This window comes from Oncorhynchus kisutch, linkage group LG9, assembly GCF_002021735.2.
Source record: "Oncorhynchus kisutch isolate 150728-3 linkage group LG9, Okis_V2, whole genome shotgun sequence".
Classification (NCBI taxonomy): Eukaryota; Metazoa; Chordata; class Actinopteri; order Salmoniformes; family Salmonidae; genus Oncorhynchus; species Oncorhynchus kisutch.
Window position 1 is genome coordinate 28,642,222 of NC_034182.2, and position 26,520 is coordinate 28,668,741.

Consider the following 26,520-nt stretch of genomic DNA (forward strand, 5'->3'; position numbering starts at 1 on the left):
CCCCTCAGGTTTGTGTTGTTTCAGAGTTCATAACACCCAAGCAGCACATTATGTTACTGGAAATATATGCAGTACCAGTCAAAAGTTTGGACACACCTACTCATTCCAGGGTTTTCTTAGTTGTTGCTATTTTCTACATTGTAGAATAATAGTGAAGACATCACAACTACGAAATAACACATATGGAATCATGTAGAAACCAAAAAAGGTGTTAAACAAATCAAAATATATTTTATATTTGAGATTCTTCAAAGTAGCCACCCTTTGCCTTGATGACAGATTTGCACACTCTTGGCATTATTTATATATATATATATATATATATAGTTATATTATTGTCATAAAATGAGTCAGGGACAAAAACTATTGTTCCTGTGTAATTCCATGTACTTTCAAATCATATAAAAAGTAATAACACTGGTTATAATAATAATATAATATAATATATTTATCCTGGGTTAAGTGCTACGTAGGTTGTAGTGTTTACACAGTACACCGAAACGTCTGTACTTTTTCGATACTAGAACATAGTTCGGTACTAGAATTGTTTTTACTTTCGGTACTTCCGTGTGTCTCACGTCATACATGGATTGAGAGCATTGAGTCTGTCTAGTATTTTGTCTGAATCTTCTCAGTGAGCAGTAGTAACAAAGTTTATGGATATACTGACAAGATACATGTCTCTCCGCCCTAACAACAGGAGCTGTCGTCCACAAAGCGGCACGGCAGACGTTCTAGCTTCCGCCTATCCTTTCTTTGGATTGGTGGATACATTTCGTTATTGTAATCCATTTTTGAAAATTTCGTAAAGGTTGTTGACGTCAACTGCTGGTATTAAATGGAGAGAGATGCTATGATACTAGCCTCACGCCATGAATATGCATAGCCGGCAGCATGGGTTCTTCTGATGAAAACATCATACCTCTACGCCCGCAGCTTGTTGACAAAACTGTCTGCAGAAGCGAACTATGGGAATACTTTGATTACAGAGGAGATGAGGACCAGCCCACATAAACTATTAAGCAAAATGTGACCAAAGCAGTGCAGCGCAAGGCAGATTTAGTTCCAAAATGACATAAAGGACACATTTTACACGTTAGATTTGCATTGTAACGTTGTAATTATTAGACTACATTTTTATTATTTTTGAGTGACAAAGACATCAACATATATTCAGCATGACATTCATGTTAGCATTAGAATATGATTACACAACCCAAAGTAATGTGAAATGCACTGATAACTTGACAGCAATATACAGTATTTAGACTACTTCACGTTTGTCTAGGCTTGCTAGCAGTAGCCACTAGCCAGCCAGCAGGGTTGTCAGTAGTTACCACAGCCACAAAGTCACAAACCCCGCCTATTTTATATTTAATTTTCTTAAATTGTGATTTTAAACCTAACCTTAACCACACCGCTAACCTTATACCTAATCCTAACCTTAATTTAAGACAAAAAATCTAATTTTATGAATCATAGATTAGCAAATTAACCCTGATATGTATTAAATTACATTTTAAAACAGCTTAGATGTAATTGTAAAAAAAAAAGTATCCGATATGGTTTCACATCTGGAAAATGTAGGGTATTCTTCTATTATTTAATACAGTGTTTTATTTTTGCAAGAAATTTAATATAGAATAGAAGATATTCCATTTATTTTTATTTGTTCTACCAGTTATCAACATATTGTTAAAAGTGGTTATTCTGTGTCTTTACCAAATATTTATTTTTATTTTGCTGTGGTATCGTTTGGTTATCAAATATCATTTTGGTATTGAGTATCGTTTCAGTATCATGATACTAAACCTGGAATTGGTTTTGAGGTAAAACATCTGTTATCATAACAACACTACTAGTTTGTAAGATGTTAAATTATATTTATTCTGTTGATGCCATTGACGTAATGTATTGTACTTGTTCCAACAGCCATCAGTGCTCAGGCAACAGGTAGCCTTGCAGTTAGAGCTTTGGGCCATTAACCGAAAGGTTGCTTGTTCGAATACCCAAGCCGTCTACGTGAAAATCTGTCAATGTGCCCTTGAGCAAAGCACTTAAACTTAATTTGCTCCAGGGGCACTGTACTGCTATGGCTGATCCTGTAAAAACTTCACTTATCTGTTGTATGCATTTTAATCACTGTATGCATTCTACACCGGTGACAAATCCTATTTGCCCTATGGGGATCAATAACGTTTTTTGAATTAAATTAATTTAAGGTCAAAACATCTTATTTTCATACATCTCTAACCTACTGTGCACCTTGACCATTGTATGACAGAAGTAGAGAGCACCAGTTACTTACTGTCCAACACCTCCTATGACCTCACTATCTATCGTGCACTGTGCTAAGCTGCAACAAATGTCCAAATCACCCACTACCACTCAACTCTGTCTCGATAAACCCTGTCTCTTTTTTCTTTCTTTCTTTAAGTCCCTTTCTTTATATTTTTGTTATCAACACTTTTCCGCAACTCCCATCTCTCTGAGTGTGAAAGAATGTTTTTCCAGCTCCATTTTGCTCGGAGCTTGTCTGGCTTTCTTGTCTATGACTGAAAATGCCTCCGGGCTTAAGTTGCTCAAATGGCTTTTTTTTCCGCCTGTGTACTTCTTGCCTTATCACTTATTTATTGCTTTTGCTGTCCCATACACTTTCTCTCAAAGATAAACTTGTGCACTCTTTTGTAGCCTCCACAGGAAATAATGTTTAAATGAAATCAAGAAAATATCAATTTTTATTCAAACAAATTGAATTGCTTTTACTTTACTACGACCACTGGAGACCATGATAGGAGGAGCATAGAGAACAAACTTCAATTAAAGAGGTAATGCAAACATTTTGGCTTTGATGCACTAGAGCCAAAAAGGTTCCCCTATATGGACAGATACAGTGCATTCGGAAAGTTTTCCGGACCCTGTCCCTTTTCCACATTTTGTTACAGCCTTATTCTAAAATGGATTACATGAAAAAAATTATTGTCAATCTAAACACAATACCCCATAATGACAAAACGAAAACAGGTTTCTAGACATTTTTACATATTCATTAAAGTAAACTGAGATATATTATTTACATAAGTATTCAGACCCTTTGCTATGAGACATGAAATTGAGCTCAGGTGCATACTGTTTCCATTGATCATCCTTGAGATGTTTCTAAAACTTGAATGGAGTCCACCTGTGGTAAATTAAATTGATTGGACATGTTTTGGAAAGGCACACACCTGTCTATATAAGGTCCCACAGTTGACAGTGCATGTCAGAGAAAAAAACCAAGCCATGGGTTTGAAGGAATTGTCTGTAGAGCTCTGAGACAGGATTGTGTCGAGGCACAGATCTGGGAAAGGGTATGTCTGCAGTATTGAAGATCCCCAAGAACACATTGGCCTCCATCATTCTTAAATTAAAGAAGTTTGGCACCACCAAGACTCTTCCTAGAGCTGTCCTCCCAGCCAAACTGTGCAATTGGGGGAGAAGGGCTTTGGTCAGGGAGGTGACCAAGAACCCAATGGTCACTCTGACAGAGCTCCAGAGATCCTCTGTGGAGATGGGAGGACCTTCCAGAAGGACAACCAGCACTCTGCAGCACTCCACCAATCAGGCCTTTATGGTAGAGTGGCCAGATGGAAGCCACTCATCAGTAAATGGCACATGACAGACGGCTTAGAGTTTTCTAAAAGCCACCTAAAGGACTCTCAGACCATGAAAAACAAGATTCTTTGGTCTGATGAAACCGAGATTGAACTCTTTGGCCTGATTGCCAAGAGTCACGTCCGGACGAAACCTGGCACCATCCCTATGGTGAAGCATGGTGGTGGCAGCATCATGCTGTGGGGATGTTTTTCAGCGGCAGGGACTGGGAGACTAGTCAGGATTGAGGGAAAGATGTACGGAACAAAGTACAAAGAGATCCTTCATAAAAACCTCTCCAGAGCGCTCAGGAACTCAGACTGGGGCGAAGGTTCCCCTTCCAACAGGCCAACGACCCTAAGCACACAGCCAAGATAACGCATGAGTGGCTTCGGGACAAGTCTCTGAATGTTCTTGAGTGGCCCAGCCAGAGCCCGGACTTGAACCCGATCGAACATCTCTGGAGAGATCTGAAAATAGCTGTGTAGTGATGCTCCCCATCCAACCTGACAGAGCTGCAGAGAAGAAGGCGAGAAACTCCCCAAATACATGTGTACCAAGCTTGTAGCGTCATACCCATGAAGACTCAAGGCTGTAATCGCTGCAAAAGATGCTTCAACAAAGTACAGAATAAAGGGTCTGAATACTTACGTAAATTTCAGTTTTATATTTGTAATACATTGGCAAAAATGTCTAAAAACCTGTTTTTGCTTTGTCATTATGGGGTTTTGTGTGTAGATTGATGAGGCAAAAAACCGATATAATACATTTTTTTAATAAGGCTATAACAACCAAATGTGGAAAAAGTCAAGGGCTTTCCGAATACACTGTATTTTGCCCAGAATTGACCTCATTTGACTAAAAGGGATACAACTCCCAACGCCCATGAGCAAAAGCATTTTGTTAGCCGAAAACTAGGTATTGTGTGGTTCCATGAGTTTAGTAACTTAACTTCCATACAGCCTCTTTAACAGAGCAAAAAGCTCAGCTTCTCAGGCGTAGGGAAAATTTCTCACCTTGGGTTTATTCAAACATACTTTTCCCCTACAGCCGTCCAAACCGTTATACCACCATGCCAACATATTGAGACAGATACACTCTCACATATTTCAAATGTGCAATAAACAACGCAGGTTAAGATGGTGATTGTCTTGGACAGTTTTGACCTTAGGATGCTCTGTTCGATGCAAGATTGAAAAAGTGAACTCACGGAGACAGTGAGATTCAGTAATGAAAATACTCCAGAGAAAATGATCTAGAATATTAACCTAAATGATTGCCGACTCCACAATATTGTATAATATTGTATATATCCAATTCCATGCACTGTTGAGGCCCTTTGGTTTACTGCGAGCTAAAAGGAATAAGTAAGTAAGTCCAATTTAATGTTTTCTTTGCTTCTTAGAAACTATGCAGCTCAATAGAACTAAAATATGTATTATTATACAGCAGTATTAAGTTGAGTGTTACAGCTGCACAGGATGTGCCTGCAATTTGACAGTAACAAGCTCCAATTGACTACAGTCTAAGAACTCCTTATTTAGCCTTAATATTTGTTCCCTACTTGGTGACATGTGGATGTCTTGGACTGAAAATAGCCACTAATTGCAAATCACCAATATGCCACATGCCACAACCATCAGCCAGTGACTACCATAGATTTCAAACAATTAAGATCCAAAAGAGAGAAAAGGTCAGTGAAATACGATGCTGCTCCATTACATGCACTGTGTGTCACAGTGGAACAAACAACACAATTGAAGATGGAATCTGCATTAGGGGAAACAGCGCCACTGTCCGACCCAGCATCTACGTTATGGCATCGAGCAGTGTGGGTATTCTGCTGTTCTATCGCGTGTGCAATGATGTCAGAGAGAGGGGGGGGGGGGGCAGTGTCAATTGTTTGCTGTAACATCTTTGTTGTTGTAATACCCCAAACGGACGTGGCCGTTTCACCATTAAGGATTCCAGGCGTAAGGTAAATTGACAGCATTCAAGTTGTAAGCCTAATTCCAATGACTTACGTTGGTGAGTATCTTGCTTGTATTCAGGTTTTGTAGGAAAACTTCCTTGGCTCGTCTCATCTGTTGTGCTGGGAGGGAGCAGCTGACATTCTGAAAGGCCTCCTTGTCAGACGCGCTGGTGAATTCCACATATCTATCAAGTGTTGTTCCATTGCAGAGGGTGGTTCTCAGGTCGTCTTGCCTTGAAATGCCCATCATCTGGTTAAAGGATATGAGGAGTGTCAGAAGTGAAAGAAACCTATCTGATTCAGTTTTCAGTTTTTGTACTTTGCACATATGCACATGAGCAGACAGGCACAGACAACACACACACACTACCCCCGGCCCACGCACACATTAGACAGTGAGTGGAGGAGATGGTGATCTCCTAATCCTTGTGCATTCTATCTGAACACCCTTGTCAGGGAATTGTGTACTGCCTGGCACACATAATTGTCTTCCTCCACATCTTCTGATATCAGTTGGAGCAGCGTATCAATTGGGAACATCTGAATGGGTCGCTCATAGATCACACTTACAGCATAGCTTTATTTCACCCAAACACAAAGACAAAGGTCCCAGCCAGGTAAAGCAGTGTTCCTCACTCAACTACTGGGGGACCCCCAAGTATTCACACTTGGGAACCCCCAAGGCTAACACACCTGATTTTACTAATCAGGGACTTGGGGATTAGTAAAATGAGTTGAACCAGGTGTGTTAGTGCTGGGCTTGAACAAAGATGAAAATGATGTCCTTGCAATACATTCAGTGATATGTTCAATCATTTTGGGAGGTAGGTAGTAGCCTAGAGGTTGGAGAGGTCCCTGGTTTGAATCAACAGCTGGGTACTAAAAGAAGTGCAGGACTGCTCGTCTCTTATCCCAACTACAATCTCCAACCATTTTGCTCTTGAACAAGACATTTCAAAACTGGCTCTAGGGCCACTGCACCCTTGATGAAAAGTCTGTGTTCGTGTGTTGTGTGGGCGAAGTGTTTAAGAAAAGCAGGCAAATAGATTTGTGTTGTGTTTGTTAAGAGTGCAATGTTGTTTCCGGACCTTTCTGCACATATTTTGCATGCAGAACTATGACGTGAAATAAATGTGTATGTGGCGTTTTGCTGACTCACCTCATTCCGGTGAATATTTGAGTTCATCAGACTGTTGACTACTGTCAATGGCATGGACAAGTTCTTCTTCAGATATGCAGTGAACATTTCATTGTCATTTAGGATACTTCTCAGAGGAATGGGCTGACCTTAAACAGGAAGGGAGAGAAGAGAACAAGTTGTGCTTTTGTGTTAGAATGGATCTGGGGTGAAAACTATTTTTGAGGGAGCTGTGTCATTCTTTTGGGAAGATGGAATGCAATATACTCCCTAAAAGTGTCAAACATCAAAGATTGGGAGATATTTCTGAAAGAGGTGATGTTCCTTTCTCATGTTGTTCTGGACAGCATTAGGTGTAGAATTCTCCAGAGTGCTTTGCTTTGATTCGTTTACTCATCACTTTGGAGGGCATTGGGTCATAAACTACTGATGAATCAGAATTGAAATTGTATGGTATTCTCCAAGTGATTGTTGCAATAAAATGTGGATAAGAGCGAGGGAGGGTCGAACAGTTGAATTGTTTTAGTGAGAGATCGCACATCATTGCTAAACGTGTATCAGTCAGTTAAGTAGCCATTTTGTGCTGATGATAATAATAAATTACATTTCTATAGCACTTTTCATAACAATCTCAAAGTGCTTCAAAAGCAAAACAGTACAAGCAGTACATCATCATGAGTAGCCTACCTATAGTTAGGTCAACCGATACATCATCATAGTAGCCTAGCTTTAGTAAGGTCAACCAATAGAGGCCAAGTCTTTGAGTGCATGCATCCTCCAAAGATGGAGAGGGACAGTTCAGAGGAAGGGGGTCAGGGAGATTGATAAAGATGGAGTCTGGTGACGATCATGTAGAGGGCTACTCTGGGAACCAGCCTGAGTCGTGTAGCAACTGGACTTCTCCTCCTCCAGAATGAATGGTGCCCACTTGGGTGATGCCTCAGCAGCTCTGGGAGCCAGAAAGCTCACCACACACAGTTCAGAGTAGGAGCCAGCTGTCCTCACTACGAGGCCAAGCTTCAAACGACTCTTCAATTTATATTTTCAAAAGACCAGGAACCAGCAACCAGGTGATATAAAAAAGCTGGTACAGTGTCCAGATGCATCATTCAAACCAAAACAATTAGCCAGCTAGCTATATATTCCCACTGATAGTCATGATCGCAGCGTCAAAATCAAAACCAATCGACTGTTGAATGCAAACCTCCCCGCTTTGAATGAGAATGTAAGGGTGCAGCTCACAAGCGAAATACATCCCAGTACTAGTTTCCTGTGCAGTGGTTAGCTACTAGGCTACATGGTTTGGTTAAGTATTCTAGAGTAAATAAATAGAACATAATGAAATCTGTTATGGAACTAATTTCAATATTGGTGGATATGCTAAGGACTGTTTAACTTAAACCACAGGTAGAGCTACTCATACTATCAAAATACTCGTAATAATACTGTACTCTTACGAATAATATCATTTTACTAACACTATGACCTTACTAATACTTTACTCTTACTATCACTATACTCTTACTACCATTATACTCTTACTATCACTTAACTCTTACTATCACTACACTATTACCATCACTACACTCTTACTATCACTACACTCGTACTAGTACTACACTCTTCTAATACTACATTTTTACTAATACTACACCCTTACTATAACTACATGCTTACTAGCACTACACTCTTACTATCACCATACTCTTGCAATCACTATGATCTTACTAATAATACACTGTTACTAATACTACACTCTTACTATCACTGCACTCTTATTAATACTACACTCTTACCAATACTACACTATTGCTCTCACTATACTCTTACCAATGCTATAATATTACTTGTACTATACCCTTACTGATACTCTTACTAATACGCATACTAATACTATACTATTACTATCACTATACTCTTTCTAGTACTATAATCGTACTAATACCATACTCGTCCTATCACTATACTCTTACTGTCACTATACTCTCACTATCACTATACTCTTAATATCACTATACTCATATTAATACTATACTCTTACCAATACTGTACTCTTACTAATACTATACTCATACTATCACTATAATCTTAATATCACTATACTCGTACTAGTACTATACTCATACCAATTCTATACTCTTACCAATACTATACTCTTACTAATGCTATACTCTTACTAATACTATACTCTGACTATCAATATACTCTTACCAATACTATACTCTTACTTGTACTATTCGCTTACTAATACTATACAAATACTAATCTTATACACATGCTAATACTATACTCATACTACCACTATACTCTTGCTAACACTATACTCATGCTTCCACTATTCTCATACTAATGCTATACACTTGCTAATACTATAACCATACTGCCACTATACTCTTGCTAATACTACACTCATACTACCACTATGCTCTTACAAATACTATACACTTACCAATAGTATACACTTATTACTACCTCTGTCATTATCATTGTAACACCACCAATCAGGTAGGACAACATTTCTCTAACATGTCAAAACCAAAAACATGCTCTCGCCTCCGACTGAACTTGGTTGCCAGACGAGATTGGCGTCCCCACCCTAGCACATTTAATCATCTCCGGTGAGAAGCACAATACAGTCACCTTTGCCATCCCTATCCCTTTGATATTCCTCTGCTTCTTGCTTGTGTTAATGACCTTTCGCCATCTCGCCTCAGACAGCGTATCCCATTAATTAAGCTGTGGCACAGATCTCTGATGGATTTAATCTTGTATATTACAAGCCCGCGACCCCAAAATGCAAATGTGGTTTTCAGTGTGGTGTTTGTGCGAGGCTCAACAATGGCCAAGCCCCCTTTTGCCTATTTGCAAATTAGGTGCCTTATGAAAATCTGAATATCATCAAGCTAAATGAGCCAAATGCAAAGTAACAACTTATAAAGATAAACGATCTGCCACTTCACACAGAAAATTGGATCATAAATAATCAGTTGTCATTGTTTTTCAAGGGATGTTGGAGAATAACAAAATTGTGAATAGGCTACTCTCGTTGATAGAGGGCCTTGGTCAAATCCATGGCGAAGTGATTGTCAGTCTGGTAAAGTATTATACTGTTCCAATTACTGCTGAACCAGTAATTGGACAAGCTGTAAAAGCTTTATTATTCATGAGATTTTCAGGGTTTGGTTTAAGACTTAGTTTTGAACAGTGGGTACTGGATCGGTTGAGTTTGTGTGCCAAAGTAGATCACCACTCCAAAGGGCTCATGATTTTCCAGGGCCCTAAAAACAGTTTGAACAATTTCAGTTGAAATGTTGAAATACTGTACCGTTTGCAGGGTTAGATGTCTGTATAATCAAAGCCCAATGGTCCACATCCTCTGAAAGCCTCTGGAATTTGGTTAGGATGGATCTGTTTGCCAGAAGTGACTGCAGCTCGATCAACATCCCAGCAATTCTGGTTAGACAGAGGAAGGTTGAAAAAAGTAACATTATTCAAGAAAAATCTTAAATAAACAAACAAACAAACTTCATGGCTAAATAAAGATAGCTATAACATTTTTCACATATGTTATAACTCACATCCTAAAACAATATCAATGACCAAATGAGCATCACAACCTACCATTATCAAGGTGAAATAATGTAAGTCAAACTAGGACATATTGAAGTACATTTGGAAATTGTCACTGTAGGGAAATTGGTTGAAATGGTTGCCCTTCTACATACATGGAATTGTTGAAGTTATTGACTTGTCCTGGTGCTTCTCCTGGCGTGGGATGGTTTACACAGGGGTTGCCTATGTTACACATCATGCCTTGAAGCCAAGGCAGCAAGCCGGAGGACGGCATGGCTTTATTTGGATAATGACCTGGAACCAGAAAAATAATTTCCTTTCATACATGACCACCAAAAAGTCCTCATCCTCCACTTTCCTTCAAAGATACATACTGCAGTCAGAGATAGAAGAGGAAGTGAGACCTCCCGCTCCCTAATTGTTTTTGTTTCAATGGAAGTCAAGGAACAAAGTTACCATTTTTTTCACCCTATTTGCGGCAATGTCCTCAGATGCTGGCTTCCATTTAGTGAATTGATTGGTGTGTGTCTGTGTGTTCTGTCTCAGCCATCTTAATATGGTCAGCTGATGACCACCTAACCCATCAGCTGGCTCAGCAGTCATCTTAAATAGGCACTTGGCCACATTGATAGTTGAATTTGACATTTCATTGGAGAACTCATAACCAGTTTGGTATACATTTTAGGACATCCCTACTCACCATGCTAAATGTCCCTACTTACAGTGCATTTGGAAAGTATGCAGACCCCTTCACATTTTGATTCGTTACAGCCTTATTCTAAAATTGATGAAATTATGTTTCTCCTCATCGATCTACACACAATACCCCATAATCACTATGCAAGAAATATTTGCACATTTCTAAAAACAGAAATATCACATTTACATAAGTATTCAGACCCTTTACTCAGTACTTTGTTGAAGCACCTTTGGCAGTGATTACAGCCTAGAGATTTCTTGGGTACAAGCTTGGCACACCGGTATTTGGGGAGTTTCTCCCATTCTTCTCTGAAGCTCCTCTCAAGCTCTGTCAGGTTGGATGGGGGTGTTGCTGCACAGCTATTTTCAGGTCTTAGGGTCATTGTCCTGTTAGAAGGTGAACCTTCTCCCCAGGCTGAGGTCCTGAGCACTCTGGAGCAGGTTTTCATCAAGGATCTCTCTGTACTTTCCTCTGTTCATCTTTCCCTCGATCCTGACTAGTCTCCCAGTCACTGCCGCTGAAAAACATCCCCACAGCATGATGCTGCCACCACCATAGGGAGGTGGCAGGATGGTAGGGATGGTGCCAGGTTTTCGTAGGGATGGTGCCAGGTTTTCTTCAGAAGTGACGCTTGATATTCAGGACAAAGAGTTCAATCTTGGTTTCATTAGCCCGGAGAATCTTGCTTCTCATGGTCTGAGAGTCCTTTAGGTGGATTTTGGCAAACTCCAAGCTGGTTGTCATGTGCCATTTACTGAGAAATGGCTTACATCTAGCCACTCTACCATAAAAGCCTGATTGGTGGAGTGCTGCAGAGACGGTTGTCCTTCTGGAAGGTTCTCCCATCTCCACAGAGGAGATCTGGAGCTCTGTCTGAGTGACGATCGAGTTCTTGGTCACCTCCCTGACCAAGGCCCTTTTCCCCGATTGCTTGGTTTGGCCACCTGGCCAGCTCCAGGAAGAGCCTTGGTGGTTTTAAACTTCTTCCATTTAGGAGGAAGCCAATGTGTTCTTGGGGACCTTCAATTCTGCATAAATGCTTTGGTACACTTCCCCAGATCTGTGCCTCGACACAATCCTGTCTCGGAGCTCTACAGACAATTCCTTCGACCTCATGGCTTGTGTTTTTCTCTGACATGCACTGTCCACTGTGGGACCTTATATAGACAGGAGTGTGCCTTTTCAAATAATGTCCAATCAATTGAATTCACAGTGCCTTGCGAAAGTATTCGGCCCCCTTGAACTTTGCAACCTTTTGCCACATTTCAGGCTTCAAACATAAAGATATAAAACTGTATTTTTTTGTGAAGAATCAACAACAAGTGGGACACAATCATGAAGTGGAACGACATTTATTGGATATTTCAAACTTTTTTAACAAATCAAAAACTGATAAATTGGGCGTGCAAAATGATTCAGCCCCCTTAAGTTAATACTTTGTAGCGCCACCTTTTGATGCGAATACAGCTGTAAGTCGCTTGGGGTATGTCTCTATCAGTTTTGCACATCGAGAGACTGAATTTTTTCCCCATTCCTCCTTGCAAAACAGCTCGAGCTCAGTGAGGTTGGATGGAGAGCATTTGTGAACAGCAGTTTTCAGTTCTTTCCACAGATTCTCGATTGGATTCAGGTCTGGACTTTGACTTGGCCATTCTAACACCTGGATATGTTTATTTTTGAACCATTCCATTGTAGATTTTGCTTTATGTTTTGGATCATTGTCTTGTTGGAAGACAAATCTCCGTCCCAGTCTCAGGATGGTCCTGTATTTGGCTCCATCCATCTTCCCATCAATTTTAACCATCTTCCCTGTCCCTGCTGAAGAAAAGCAGGCCCAAACCATGATGCTGCCACCACCATGTTTGACAGTGGGGATGTTGTGTTCAGGGTGATGAGTTGTGTTGTTTACCGCCAAACATAACGTGTTTGTCACCCTTTATGCACCCTTTATAGCAGGTGTACTATTTGAGAAGGTCCAGTCACACAAATGTCCTAGGTAGCAAAGGTTCGAATGGATATCATAATTTATCAGCCTATTAACAAACCTCCACCTCACAACCCATGTGACCCCAAACAGTTCACACCCTTCTTGTTGGCGGAGAGAATATTTAGCAGTTTTAATGCTAATTTCCTGAAATTCTACACATTTTGCCATGTCTTATGTGTGTTCATATGATAGCAGGGGTTGAATTAAATCTGTAACGGCAGATTTCCTCTTCGTCTGAAGAGGGGTAAGGATCGGACCAAGATGCAGCGTGGTAAGTGTTCATGACGATTTATTAAAAACTAACTGAACACTGAAATACAAAACAATAAACAATGTGATGAAGACGAAAACCGAAACAGTACCTTGTAGCGACAAACACTCACACGGAAACAAACACCCACAAACCAACAGTGTAACCCAGGCTACCTACAGTGGGGCAAAACATTATTTAGTCAGCCACCAATTGTGCAAGTTCTCCCTCTTAAAAATATGAGAGAGGCCTGTAATTTTCATCATAGGTAGTACACTTCAACTATGACAGACAACGTGAGGAAAAAAATCGTCTGTGAGGTCTGTGAGAGCCAGAAATCTTGCTTGTTTGTAGGTGACCAAATACTTATTTTCCACCATAATTTGCAAATAAATTCATAAAAAATCCTACAATGTGATTTTCTCGATTTTTTTCCTCACGTTGTCTGTCATAGTTGAAGTGTACCTATGATGAAAATTGCAGGCCTCTCTCATCTTTTTAAGTGGGAGAACTTGCACAATTGGTGGCTGACTAACTACTTTTTTGCCCCACTGTAAGTATGATTCTCAATCAGAGACAACTAACGACACCTGCCTCTGATTGAGAACCATACTAGGCTGAACACAAAAACCAACATAGAAAGACAAACATAGAGTGCCCACCTCAACTCACGCCCTGCCCATACTAAAACAAATAATAAAATAACAGAACTATGGTCAGAACGTTACAAAATTGGGACCCTCGGTCCATATTGACCACGTTCTGGGTCCAGATCCGGCCCACGGTACGCCTGTTGAGTTTGGGGGCTTTAGAGTATAAAGATTTGTGAGTTTATAGACAATTTTCGAAGCATCTATATATTTTGGAAATACTTTATGAACTCAGCAAAAAAAGAAACGTCCCTTTTTCAGGACCCTGTCTTTCAAAGATAATTCGTAAAAATCCAAACACAGATCTTCATTGTAAAGGGTTTAAACATGGTTTCCCATGCTTGTTCAATGAACTATAAACAAATAATGAACATGCACCTGTGGAACGGTCTTTAAGACACTAACAGCTTACAGACGGTAGGCAATTAAGGTCACAGTTATGAAAACTTAGGACACTAAAGCAGCCTTTCTACTGACTCTGAAAAACACCAATAGAAAGATGCCCAGGGTCCCTGCTCACGTGCCTTAGGCATGCTGCAAGGAGGCATGAGGACTGCAGATGTGGCCAGTGAAATAAATTGCAATGTCCGTACTGTGAAATGCCCGTACTGTGAAAGACAGCACTACAGGTAGACAGGACTGACAACTGATCGTCCTCGCAGTGGCAGACCACATGTAACAACACCTGCACAGGATCGGTACATCCGAACATCACACCTGCGGGACAGGTACAGGATGGCAACAAGGGGAAGACATCCTCCTCCCTCATGTGGTACCCTTCCTGCAGGCTCATCCTGACATGATGCTCCAGCATGACAATGCCACCAGCCATACTGCTTGTTCTGTGCGTGATTTCCTGCAAGACAGGAATGTCAGTGTTCTGCCATAGCCAGCGAAGAGCCCGGATCTCAATCCCATTGAGCACGTCTGGGATCTGTTGGATCGGAGGGTAAGGGCTATGGCCATCCCCGCCAGAAAGGTTTAGTAACTTGCAGGTGCCCTGGTGGAATAGTGGGGTAACATCTCACAGCAAGAACTGGCAAGTCTGGTGCAGTCCGTGAGGAGGAGATGCACTGCAGTACTTAATGCAGCTGTTGGCCACACCAGATACTGACTGTAACTGTTGATGTTTACCCCCCTTTGTTCAGGGACACATTATTCCATTTCTGTTAGTCTCATGTCTGTGGAGCTTGTTCAGTTTTTGTCTCAGTTGTTGAATCATGTTGTGTTCATACAAATATTTACAAGTCTTCTGAAAATAAACGCAGTTGACAGTGAGAGAACGTTTCTTTTTTTGCTGAGTTCACATGCTTTATAAAGCCTTTCTAAGTTGTCATTTGCTTAAAGTGGGACTGTTCTACTTACATCCGCCCTGATAAATGGGTTGATTGGTTGATCTCACCCTGACGAGGATTAAGAACAGGAAGAGAGGCCACAACAACTCCACCACCAGACGCACCTGCATTGAAGTTAAAGAAGAGAGATTGCCTCATGTTACATCATATCATATTATATCATATTGAAGTATATTACCTTGTGAATCCCATTCTAGTCATTCTGACACTTTTCTGAAAGATATAGTCAGTGTTATTGAAGAAGAGTTAGGGTCACCTTGTTTGTCATTGCAATAAAATACCCTGTATATTGAAATTGGCATGCCAAGTGCATAGACTTTGACAACAAATTACATATAATCTAATATGAATGACGTGTCATGCATTTTATGTTATGACCAGTAGAGGCTGCTGAGCGGAGAACCATGTGTTTGATGTATTTGATACCATTCCGCTGATTCCACTCCAGCCATTACCACAAGCCCGACCTCCTCTATTAAGGTGCCGTCATCCTCCTGTGGTTATGACACTTACTGTCCATGATATTTAAAGATGATGAAAGGGCATCTGAAACAAATACTATAGCCATCCATCTATGATTACGAAACACACATCTCTGAAATAATAGAACTCAAAGTACAGTGACAAATCACAGAGTCGAGGTTTCAGTAAATTGCAGCACCTCTGCAAAATCACCTGTTTCAGTAAATTGCAGCACCTCTGCAAAATCACCTGTTATGTACGAATGTGCTTTTTAAATCATTAGGTATGGTTCAGTGAAGTTAATGAGGGTTCACTGGAGCGTGTGTGTGCATGTGTGTGCATGCGTATAAGCGCCAATGTGTGTGCGTGTGTGCGTGCGTATTGGTGCCTTTGTGTGTGTGTGTCTGTGTGTGTGTGTGTGTGTGTCTGTGTGTGTGTGCCTGTGTCTGTGTGTGTGTGTGTGTGTGTGTGTGTGTGTGTGTGTGTGTGTGTGTGTGTGTGTGTGTGTGTGTGTGTGTGTGTGTGTGTGTGTGTGTGTGTGTGTGTGTGTGTGTGTGTGTGTGAGTGTGTGTGTGTGTCAAAGCATAGTCATTGCGGTGGAGTCGGCTTCTACATCACCATAGCTTTGAGCTTTTACCGAGGATGAGACTGCAAGCTCCACTGACTCCTCTACTACTTCGCCTGGCCAGAGCTTACTCACATCGTCTTCTCATACACTGGCTGCATCCCAAAATGTGCAATTTAATGTCACCATATTCCCTATTTAGGGCTTCCCCATAAGGCTCTGGTCAAAAGTAGTGCACTACTGAGTGATTTGGGTATAATTTGGGACGCAGTCACGCAGTCTATCCTGCTATAAATGGAATTTAAACCTGAGTGTCTGGACCCCTGGGTCCCTTCTTTTCGTTAATGTGTCCAGTTCACCACCCTCCTGCATCTCTCCCTACCACATCAAAGATATCAGCCTTTTATTCCAAATAACCCCAGGGAATGAAAAGGGGAGAAAAAACAAGTCACACAATGGAGGCTAGATGTGTTCCCTTTGAGTTTTTCTCTTACTCTATCTCTTCATTTGCCCTTTGTAGAGATGGCTAGTGACACTGTGAGCACAATCTCACCGTGGCATGGGAGATTGGAGCCTTTTGAAACCCTCCTAGCTAATCAGAAGTTCAATGGGACTCTTGCCCTATGCTATCTCATTCTAATGCCTATAGACTGGCCACCGATTCTGCAAGCTAGCTAATGTTGAACCAACACCTATATGCAGCTTGACTATATGTATACCATAGCAACCTGAGTAGCTCAGAGACAAGGTAGGAGGGCAATTTAGAACAACAGTCAAAGTGCTCTCACAGCGTGAGCTGTCTACAGGCTTCGCATAGAGCCAACTAGGGAGAACGGTATTAAAACGCTACATCCGGCCTCAACTTTCTACCTCACCTCCTCATCTAGGCATTTATGTGTCCCTCAGCGTTTTCCCTCTCCCTCCCTCCACCTCCGCCGATCTCTTCTGCCGGCGTGTTCATCTCCCCCCTTCTCTGCTGTGGAATAACCTAGCTGCTTAGAGGAATCAAAGCCAGCCCTAGCCTCAATTGTGCTGCGGCTCTCAATAGAGTCCATGGCCTTAAACATCACCATTGCTGTTCAACTGACTGGATTTCTGTTGCTGTCAATCCTCTCAAATATGAATGACTTATTGTGTCTCTATGGCATGTGATTATTATTTCTTGTTGCTAAAATATATGCACACATACTAAACTCTTTTAGGTTTCTGAATTCAGCCCAACGGCGTTGTGAGATGGTACTCGGCCAATACAGTAGTTGTTATTTAGTTGTTTTATTTGTTGTTACTGAGTGTTGTAGCTTCTCCGATCCTGTGACATGGACTTACAGTCCATAGATTTAAAGTGAACTTAAATGAGCCACACCAATTGGATATGGTTACTACAGCACATAATATGTATCTGTTGCTCAACAATGTAATACGGTATGTAACCAAAGTCAGAGCTGAATATCAATATGAAACCACAATTTATTGAGGGATGTCTTAGGTAATTTCACATCTCTTCCATTTTCCTCAGCTTTACATGTGTCAGGGAAATTGTGGTACCACTGAGAATGTGAATTATCATAATATATTCCACAGTATCAGAGGAAAGACAGAAGGATCAAATACAATTTATTTGTCACATGTGCCGAATACCACTGGTGTAGACTTTATCGTGAAATGCTTGCTTACGAGCCCTTCCTAACAATGCAGAGTTTAAAAAATAAAATAAAAAATAAAATAGTAACACAAGAGGAATAAAATAAAATACACAAGAATGGAGCTATATTTATTCTACTAGGCAAGTCAGTTAAGAACAAATTCTTATTTTCAATGACGGCCTGGGAACAGTGGGTTAACTGGCCTAGGAACAGTGGGTTAACTGCCTGTTCAGGGGCAGAACAACAGATTAGTACCTTGTCAGCTCAGGGGTTTGAACTTGCAACCTTCCGGTTACTAGTCCAACGCTCTAACCACTATGCTACCCTGCCGCCCCGTACAGGGAGTACCAGTACCAGATCAATGTGGAGCTATATACAGGGAGTACCAGTGCAGAGGTACGAGATATTTGAGGTAGATATGTACATGAAGGCAGAGTAAAGTGACTAGGCATCAGGATAGATAGTAATAAGAGTAAAATAAAGAACAGAGTAGCAGCAGCAAATGATGAGTGCAAAAGTGTGTGCATATGTGCGTATATGAATGTGTGTGGGGTTTCCTGACTGACAATATTGTATGCCCTTACAAAAGAAAAAAACAACAGCCATGGATGACGGAACAACTAAAAACGGCCACCAAGAAAATGCAACAAATATTTGACAGAAAAGGGAAAACGGAGAAATTGGAGGAAAAAAACGAGAAACCCTGTTCATCCGAGGGGCAAAGAAAAGAAAAACTACTACACAAATGAAATTCAAGCCCTCAAAAATAAGAACCCCCAAAAAGTGCGGACTTCATCAACAAAGTGCTTTGTAGTTCAAAATCATCTGGAGAGACGATACAGATTGACTGTGTGGAAAAATGATGATGTTACTGAGGTCTTGAACAAGTTCTTTGCTGAAGCATGACTAGGAAATACAACCCTCACTGTTTTTCCTCTTCCGAGGCCTGTTGGGGAAGGAGAACTACGCAACATTGGACAAATGAAACAATGTCTTTCAAGACTCTGTCTAAAGAAAGCAAGGGGTCCAGATGGTATCCCCCTGGTTACTGAAGGAATTTTCTGAGGATCTATCATCAGTGGTCACTCACTCACTTACAATAGGGCTCCGTTCCTACAGTGTGAAAGACTGTCAACATCTGCCCCATTCCTAAGGTCCCCAGCCCTGGATAGAAAAGTGATTGGAGACCAATCTCTCTGACATTTTGTCTGGGTGAATTCCAGGAAATTCTCATTGCCAAGAAGCTCATACCATTTGCCCTTGAAGAATGCAAAAACCAGTATGCATACTTGCCTGAACACAGTATGCATACTTGCGCTGATCAGAGCCGGACACACCTGGCTTATGAAGACAGACTCAAAGCAGCCGATAATGGTCTGGGTTCTGCTGTCGGACATGTCAAAGGCTTTTGATTGTGGTAACCATGCTAAACTCCTCCTGCATCTGGCCAGTCTGGGTCTGTGTCCAAGGCAACTCACCTGGCTTCACAGCTATATAACAGGGAGAACACAGAGGGTGATGGCAAATGGAATTTACAGCTCATGGACAGAGGTAACATCTGGGGTCCCACAAGGTTGGGTCGTCTTGTCCACTCAGAGAGTCATATTTGAGGATACACTGGACACCTGCTATGCCGATGACATTTGGCTGTCCTGTGATTTAAGTCTAGTCAACATTGAAAATGACACCTCAACGGAAGAGGAGGAAACGTAACTGGAGGATTGGACGGTAGAGAACCACATGCTTCTTAATGGAAAGAAGTCTGTCAAACTAATAATCAGCTTCTCCCAAAATCCTTCCCAAACAGCTCCACTAATAATAGGTGGACAGGCTGTTCCAGTTGGAAAAGCACAAAATAACAAGGCTTCCAAAAGGACAACCAACTCATTGGGGAACAACATACTGACCAGACAGTGAAAGAGGCTTCACGTTATCTCCATTTCCTGACTGTGATGGCAAGAAACGGCCTTCCCGCTGATGATCTTGTCAACATCTACACCACTCTGATCCAACCATGCCTGGAGAATGCCCAGACTCGTCAGTCTATTCTTGTTCTGAGAAATGAAGGCTATTCCATGTGGGAAATTGCCAAGAAACTGAAGATCTTGTACAATGCTGTGTACAACTCCCTTCACAGAACAGCGCAAACTGGCCCTAACCAGAATAGAAAGAGGAGTGGGAGGCCCTGGTGCAATACAGAGCAAGAGGACAAGTACATTAGAGTGTCTAGTTTGAGAAACAGACACCTCACAAGTCCTCAACTGGCAGCTTCATCAAATTGTACCCGCAAAACACCAGTCTCAATGTCAACAGTGAAGAGGTGAATCCGGGATGCTGGCCTTCTAGGCAGAGTTCCTCTGTCCAGTGTCTGTGTTCTTTTGCCAATTATAATATTTTCGTTTTATTGGCCAGTCTGAGACAGGGCTTTTCTTTGCAACTCTACCTGGAAGGCCAGCATCCCAGAGTCACCTCTTCACTCTTGACATTGAGACTGGTGTTTTGTGGGCACTATTTAATGAAGAATAGACTGACGAGTTTCAGAAGAAAACTCTTTATTTCTGGTCATTTTGAGCCTGTAATCGACCCACAAATGCTGATGCTGCAGATACTCAACTAGACTAAATAAGGCCAGTTTTATTGCTTCTTTAATCAGGGCAACAGTTTTCAGCTGTGCTAACATAATTGCAAAAGGGTTTCCAAATGATCAATTAGCCTTTTAAAATGATAAACTTGGATTGGCTAACACAATGTGCCATTGGAACATAGGAATGATGGTTGCTAATAATGGGTCTCTGTACGCCTATGTAGATATTCCATTTTTAAAAATCAGCTACAATAGTCATTTACAATATTAACAATGTCTACACTGTATTTGTGATCAATTTTAATCTGCATTCTTTCAAAAACAAGGACATTTCTAAGTTTACATACACTTAGGTTGGAGTTATTAAAACTCATTTTTCAACAACTCCACAAAGTTCTTGTTAACATACTATAGTTTTGGCAAGTCAGTTAGGACATCTACTGTATGCATGACACAAGTAATTTTTCCAACAATTGTTTACGGACAGATTATTTCACATATAATTCACTGTATCACAATTCCAGTGGGTCAGAAGTTTATGTACAATAAGTTGACTGTGCTTTTAAACAGATTGGAAAATTCCAGAAAATGATGTCATGGCTTTAGAGGCTTCTGGTAGGCTAATTCACATCATTTGAGTCAATTGGAGATGTACCTGTGGATGTGTTTCAAGGCCGACCTTCAAACTCAGTGCCTCTTTGCTTGACATCATGGGAAAATCAAAAGAAATCAGCCAAGACATCAGAAAAAATGTGTAGACCTCTACAAGTCTGGTTCATCCTTGGGAGCACTTTCCAAACGCCTGAAGGTACCATGTTCATCTGTACAAACAATATTACGCAAGTATAAACACAGTGGGACCACGCAGCCGTCATACCGCTCAGGAAGGAGATGTGTTCTGTCTCCTAGGGATGAAAATACTTTGGTGCGAAAACTGCAAATCAATCACAGAACAACAGCATACAACAGCAAAGGACTAACAGCAAAGATGCTGGAGGAAACAGGTACAAAAGTATCAATATCCACAGTAAAACGAGTCCTATATCGACATAACCTGAAAGGCCGCTCAGCAAGGAAGAAGCAAGGAGGCCTACAAACCTGACTCAGTCACACCAGCTCTGTCAGGAGGAATGGGCCAAAATTCACCCAACTTATTGTGGGAAGGTTGTGGAAGGCTACCCAAAACGTTTAACCCAAATTAAACAATTTAAAGGCAATGTGACCAAATACTAATCCAGTATGTAAACTTCTGACCCACTGGTAATGTGGTGAAAGAAATAAAACCTGAAATAAATCATTATCTCCGGTTATTCTGACATTTCACATTCTTGCAATAAAGTGGTGATCCTAACTGACCTAAGATAGGGAATTTTTACTCGGATTAAATGTCAGGAATTGTGAAAAACTGAGTTCAAATGTATTTGGCTAATGTGTATGTAAACTTCCGACTTCAACTGTATATAGTCTAATGAGTGCTTCAAGAGAGTCAGGGCATATTGTTTGGGTGTTCGGGAATTCGGATGACTGACGTGCCCAAAGTAAACTGCCTGTTTCTCAGGCCCAGAAGCTAGGATATGCATATAATTGGTTGCATGGGATAGAAAACAATCTGAGCTGTTAAAATAATGTCTGTGAGTATAACAGAACTGATATGGCAGGCAAAAACCCGAGGAAAATCCATCCAGAAAGTTTTGTTTTGAGGTGACTGGCTCCCAGATTGCAGTTCCTATGGCTTCCACTAGATGTCAACAGTCTTTAGAAAGGGCTTCAGGCTTGTTTTTTGAAATATGCTAGAATTTGTAGTTTTTCAAAGTGGCTCTCATTTGGCCTGTAGTCTTGTGGAGCGCGTGGATGGGGGCGCGCACTTCGTTATTTATCTCCGTTAATGAACACACTATTCTCCGTCTTAAGTTTTATCGTTTATTTACATATTAGGGTACCTGAGGATTGATTAGAATCGTTGATTGACTTGTTTGGATGAAGTTTACTGGTAACTTTTGGGATTCCTTTGTATGCATGTTCAACTAGTGGAACCGGTGGATTACTGAATCATCGCTGAAACTAAAGTGATAATTTTGGGATATAAAGAACAAAACGACCATTTGATGTGTAGCCGGGACTCTTGGGATTGCAAACAGAGGAAGATCTTCTAAGGTAAGTGATTTATTTTATTGCTATTTCTGACTTTTGTGATGCCTGTGCTGGTTTGGAAAATGTTTTTAATGCTTTTGTGTGTGGGACGCTGTCCTCAGATAATCGCATGGTATGCTTTCGCCTTTACACCTTTTTGAAATCTGACAAAGCGGCTGGATAAACAAGAAGTTCAGCTTTTAAATTATGTAGGACACTTGTATGTTCATGAATGTTTAATATTAGGATTTTGTCATATGAATTTGGCGCGCTCCAGCTTCACCGGATGTTGTCGATTTTGATCCCTATAACAGGATCCGTGCGTAAGAGGTTGCTTGGCGATTCGAGCCAGCGACCTTTCGATTACTGTCCCAACACTATAACCACTATAGACTACCTGCCGCTTTAAACTAGCTTATTTGTGAATAGATAACCTCTCACGATGAAATTATGTGAAATAATGTTCAATAAAATCAGTTTAATGCCTGTTATAAAATCCCCAAATGCTTGGTGAGAGATTAATTTAATTGGACATTAACCCCTAAAATACCATTTCTCCTCCCATCCAGTTTCTTCTAGCCAATATCCCCTTTGTTTCTTTCCCCTGACATATAATCTGTGCACAATATCTATGTTGTCTTCGACGACATTCCACGGAAGAAGCCGCACACAGAGCCCTTCATGATTGCCATGAAATAACATCTTTGTCATCTTCTTAACACGATTAATAAGAGAATGCTTCAGCTACAAAACAAGATTTGTCAAGCCTCAAATTACATGTTGTCAGTATCGATTATAAAGTCAAAACTTTAATAAAAAGCTGATTTAAAAACTTTCTATGTAGTCTTTTGTTCTCTGCTGGAATGAGGCCCACCCTACTGTGCTTTATCCACAGGGAGCCTGGTGTACTGGTGGATGGATTTTCTCAACACTGTCCCCATGGTAAAGTCAAAACAACCATGTGATTGACATTGACTGAAAAGAATAAGGGCCATACTGTATCTGCACCAAACAATGAAACTGCCCTGGAGACAGTTTAGTTTCTATGACAACAAACTCTGTTTATGGCAACATCTCTCTTGTTTAGTACCAGGTCCATATATTTAGCTAGTAACATACAGAGAAAGAACTGCCAGATGCGTCATAATAGCTCGGAAGTAAAGTCACACTGAGAGCCAAATTTGAAATGGAATACAATGAATACATTGAGTAGGGTGGGGAAAAAATGAATTAAAACATGATTTAAATGTATTTTCAGAAAGGCTGTTGTCCCCATTCAACTAATACCTTAAATATATACCGCTCATGGTAGTGGTGAGCTATTTTATAGTTATTTCATGGGTCCATTATTTTCCCATTTAGGTCTTATAGCAGCCCTATATTTTTGGAAGCCCCGGTGTAAAGGGGAGGAATGGCAGAGCAGACCATCATATGATGCTAAATATTTTCATGTGCAACTTTGAATTACAATTTAAGAGGACAATTGCTTCTCTAGCGGAAAAAAATCTCACATCTGTGAGTGAAGTTGTTACGCTGTATATCGCGTTGTTTCCTTTCCACAGATCACTGGTGCACAAGTTATAGGCCTACATTGTATCATTTCGCTTGATTGTGAGAACCACAACTACTTTCAAGTTTCGCACTGTATGTTTTTGAAGATTTGTATAGGTGGCAGGTAGCCTAGTGGTTAAAGTGTTGGGCCAGCATCTGAAAGGTTGCTAGATCAAATCCCCTAGCTGACAAGGTAAAAATCTGTCGTTCTTCCCCTGAACAAGGCAGTTAACCCATTGTTCCTAGGCTGTCGTTGTAAATAAAAATGTGTTCTTAACTAACTTGCCTATTTAAATAAAAAAATGTCACTGGAGTGGCCTACTGTTACATGTTTTCACTGCATCTAAATGGATTGGATCCTCCTCAACTACTGAACGAACACCCTATACAGCGCAAAGCCCGGCACATGATCTCCAGCCCAGACAACCCACTCTACCACTGCTCTTATCTCCCATCAGCTCAGAGAAATCAGCCAATTAAATGTTGCGCACATGCTTTGGGGGGAGTTTCATCCCCATATGGGCAGTTATTTGTCTGACTGTTCCTGTTGTTTCTTTCCTGCTGTGTTTTGTATGTTTTGTTCAGGCCTATGTTATGTGTGAGAAGTGCTAAGATTTCCTCTTGCCGGACAAACATCAGAATCGGAATCACAGTTGTTTTCACTTTTCTATATGATTCAAATTCATTGATATAGTTTCATTCAATCAAAGTTTAATGCTGGTTTTGTTTTCTCCTTCATGGCATGAGGAGTGATAGCACATATAATGAAGAGAACATAGGCTGTAAGATAACATTGATTGGATTCTTTCTCTCGTTGATATGTTTCACACCTTCCCATTCCAGAGTCAAATACACATTTGAGTTACACACATGGGGACTCAGAAAATTGTAAAGGCATAACGTTAGGAAACAAGAATCTCAAACTACAGTGGTTATTAAAGGATGCATACAGTGCCTTCGTAAAGTACTCAGACTTTTTCCACATTTTGTTAAGTTACAGCCTTATTCTTAAATTAAATAAATAAATAAAGACTCCTCAGCTATCTACACGCAATACCCAATAATGACAAAGTGAAAACAGATTATTTATTTTTTGGTGCAAATTTATTACAAATTAAAAACAGATCAACCTTAGTTACATAAGTATTCAGACCCTTTGCTATGAGATTGGAAATTCAGGTACATCCTGTTTCATTGATGATCCTTGGAATGTTATTACAACTTCATTGGAGGCCACCTGTGTTAAATTCAATTGATTGGTCATGATTTGGAAAGGCACAAACCTGTCTATATAAGGTCTCACAGTTAACAGTGCATGGCAGAGCAAAAACCAAGCCATGAGGTCAAAGGAATTGTCCGTAGAGCTCCCAGATAGGATTGTGTTGAGGCACAGGTCTGGGGAAGAGTATCAAAACATGTCTGCAGCATTGAAAGTCCCCAAGAACACAGTGACCTCCATCACTCTTAAATGGAAGAAGTGTGGAACCACCAAGACTCTTCCTAGAACTGGCCACCCATCCAAACTGAACAATCGGGGGAGAAGGGCCTTGGTCAGGGAGGTGACCAAGAACCCGATGATCACTCTGACAGAGCTCTAGAGTTTCTCGGTGGAGATGGGAGAACCTTCCAGAAGGACAACCATCTCTGCTGCACTTCACCAAACAGACCTTTTTGTAGAGTGACCAGACGGAAGCTACTCCTCAGTAAAAGGCACTTGACAGCCCGCTTGGAGTTTGCCAAAAGGCCCCTAAAGGACTCTCAGACCATGACAAACAAGATTCTCTGGTCTGATGAAACCTTGATTGAACTCTTTGGCCTGAAAGCCAAGCTTTATGTCTGGAGGAAACCTGGCCACATCCCTACGGTGAAGCATGGTGGCAGCATCATGCTGTGGGGATGTTTTTCAGCGGCAGGAACTGGGAGACTAGTCAGGATCAAGGCAAAGATCAACGGAGCAAAGTACAGAGAGATCCTTGATAAAAACCTGCTCCAGAGCCCTCAGGACCTCAGACTGGGGTGAAGGTTCACCTTCCAACAGGACAATGACATTAAGCACACAGCCAAGACAATGCAGGAGTGGCTTTGGGACAAGTCTCTGAATGTCCTTGAGTGGCCCAGTCAGAATCCAGACTTAAGACCGATCTAACATCATTAGAGAGCAATGCTTCCCATCCAACCTGACAGAGCTTGAAAGGATCGGCAGGGAATAATGGGAGAAACTCCCCAAATACAGGTGTACCAAGCTTGTAGTTGAGGTTGTAGTTGTTGCCAAAGGTGCTTCAACAAAGTACTGAGGGTCTGAATACTGTTTTTTCTTTGTCATTATT

The 26,520-nt window shown here is 40.9% G+C and overlaps 1 protein-coding gene across 2 annotated transcripts in view; it reads right to left on the reverse strand.

Annotated features, from left to right (window-relative positions):
- Window positions 1-26,520, reverse strand: part of LOC109896499 (phospholipid-transporting ATPase ABCA1-like) — a 296,174-nt gene that overhangs the window by 249,048 nt on the left and 20,606 nt on the right. For both annotated transcript variants that reach the window (XM_031832341.1, XM_031832340.1), the window contains exons 3-7: window positions 15,269-15,362; window positions 10,469-10,610; window positions 10,069-10,196; window positions 6,765-6,892; window positions 5,658-5,855 (exon numbers count right to left, since the gene is read on the reverse strand). In XM_031832341.1, coding sequence (XP_031688201.1) covers window positions 5,658-5,855; window positions 6,765-6,892; window positions 10,069-10,196; window positions 10,469-10,610; window positions 15,269-15,362 — 690 coding nt within the window. The remainder of the gene's footprint in view (window positions 1-5,657; window positions 5,856-6,764; window positions 6,893-10,068; window positions 10,197-10,468; window positions 10,611-15,268; window positions 15,363-26,520) is intronic.